Genomic DNA, 982 nt, shown 5'->3' on the forward strand with positions numbered 1-982 from the left:
GGGGACAGGGAGCAGAGGGGTTTAGATGGGTTGGGAGTTCTGGGGGGTCTGTCAGGGGGTGGGGAGTGGTTGGATGGGGCATGGGAGTCCCAGGGGTCTGTCTGGGGATGGGGGTGTGGATAAGGGATGGGGCAGTCAGGGGACAAGAGGCAGGGAGACTTAGATAGGGGGTAGAGTCCTGGGGGGCAGTTAGGGGCAGGGGTCCCAGGAGGAGGCAGTCAGGGGACAAGGAACAGGGGGGAGGATTGGGGGTTCTGGGGGGGCGAGAAGTGGGAGGGGCTAGGGCGGGGCTCCTCCCATCCTCTTTTTTGCTTGCTGAAATATGGTAACCCTAGGTACAGTGAACAGTTGGGATATTGGGCACAGTGTGTGTGCAGGGAACGCGGGCTTTGAAAACAGGATAGCAATATCCCGCAGGGGGAGCGATGGGGGTGCGCATGTGCCGGACCGAAACCTATTAGCCTTGTAGCCGCGCACTCTGCGCTAGGCTATCGCTACCCCCAGTAACCTGTGCCTTACCCGCGCTCTCCCGCAGGACAGTTCCCCGCTCTCCGGCCAGAAGCGATGGGCTCTGGGGCCTGCGCCCTTCTCCGGCTCGGTCCACTGTGCAGGGCGGCGACATCCCCAGCTCTGCAGCGCGGAATTAGAAGCGAGCGCCGCAGTATGGAGGCTGCCATCTTGCTCAGGACAGGTGATAGATCAGCTGACCCAGCCGCGGCTGTGGCGCCTCCTGGGAAATGTAGTCTCTCGGGGGGGAAATTGCGGGGCGGAGAGGGGCAGGGAAAACTACAACTCCCGCCAGGCCAGGCGAAGCCAACTGCTCCCGTTCCGCCGCTCTGCCCTGGAGTCCCGCGGGGAGGATCAAGGGAATTGGTCGCTCCCACGGATGGCGACCTAGGGATGGCCTAGGGCTGTGTCTCTGCTAGAGGAGGCGCCTCACCTGATGCACAAGCAGCCGCCACCCTGCTCCCCGAACTGAGAT

At 63.1% G+C, this 982-nt stretch overlaps 1 protein-coding gene across 1 annotated transcript in view; it reads right to left on the bottom strand.

The window, feature by feature from the left end:
* GATB (glutamyl-tRNA amidotransferase subunit B) overlaps positions 1-707 on the bottom strand; it is a 54,526-nt gene extending 53,819 nt beyond the window's left edge. The window contains exon 1 of the mRNA XM_034770701.1: positions 520-707. Within this exon, the coding sequence (XP_034626592.1) occupies positions 520-677 (158 nt within the window). The 5' untranslated portion in view covers positions 678-707. The remainder of the gene's footprint in view (positions 1-519) is intronic.
* Between the last annotated feature and the right edge of the window lie 275 nt (positions 708-982).

This window comes from Trachemys scripta, chromosome 5 (genome assembly GCF_013100865.1).
Source record: "Trachemys scripta elegans isolate TJP31775 chromosome 5, CAS_Tse_1.0, whole genome shotgun sequence".
In the NCBI taxonomy this organism is placed as follows: Eukaryota; Metazoa; Chordata; order Testudines; family Emydidae; genus Trachemys; species Trachemys scripta.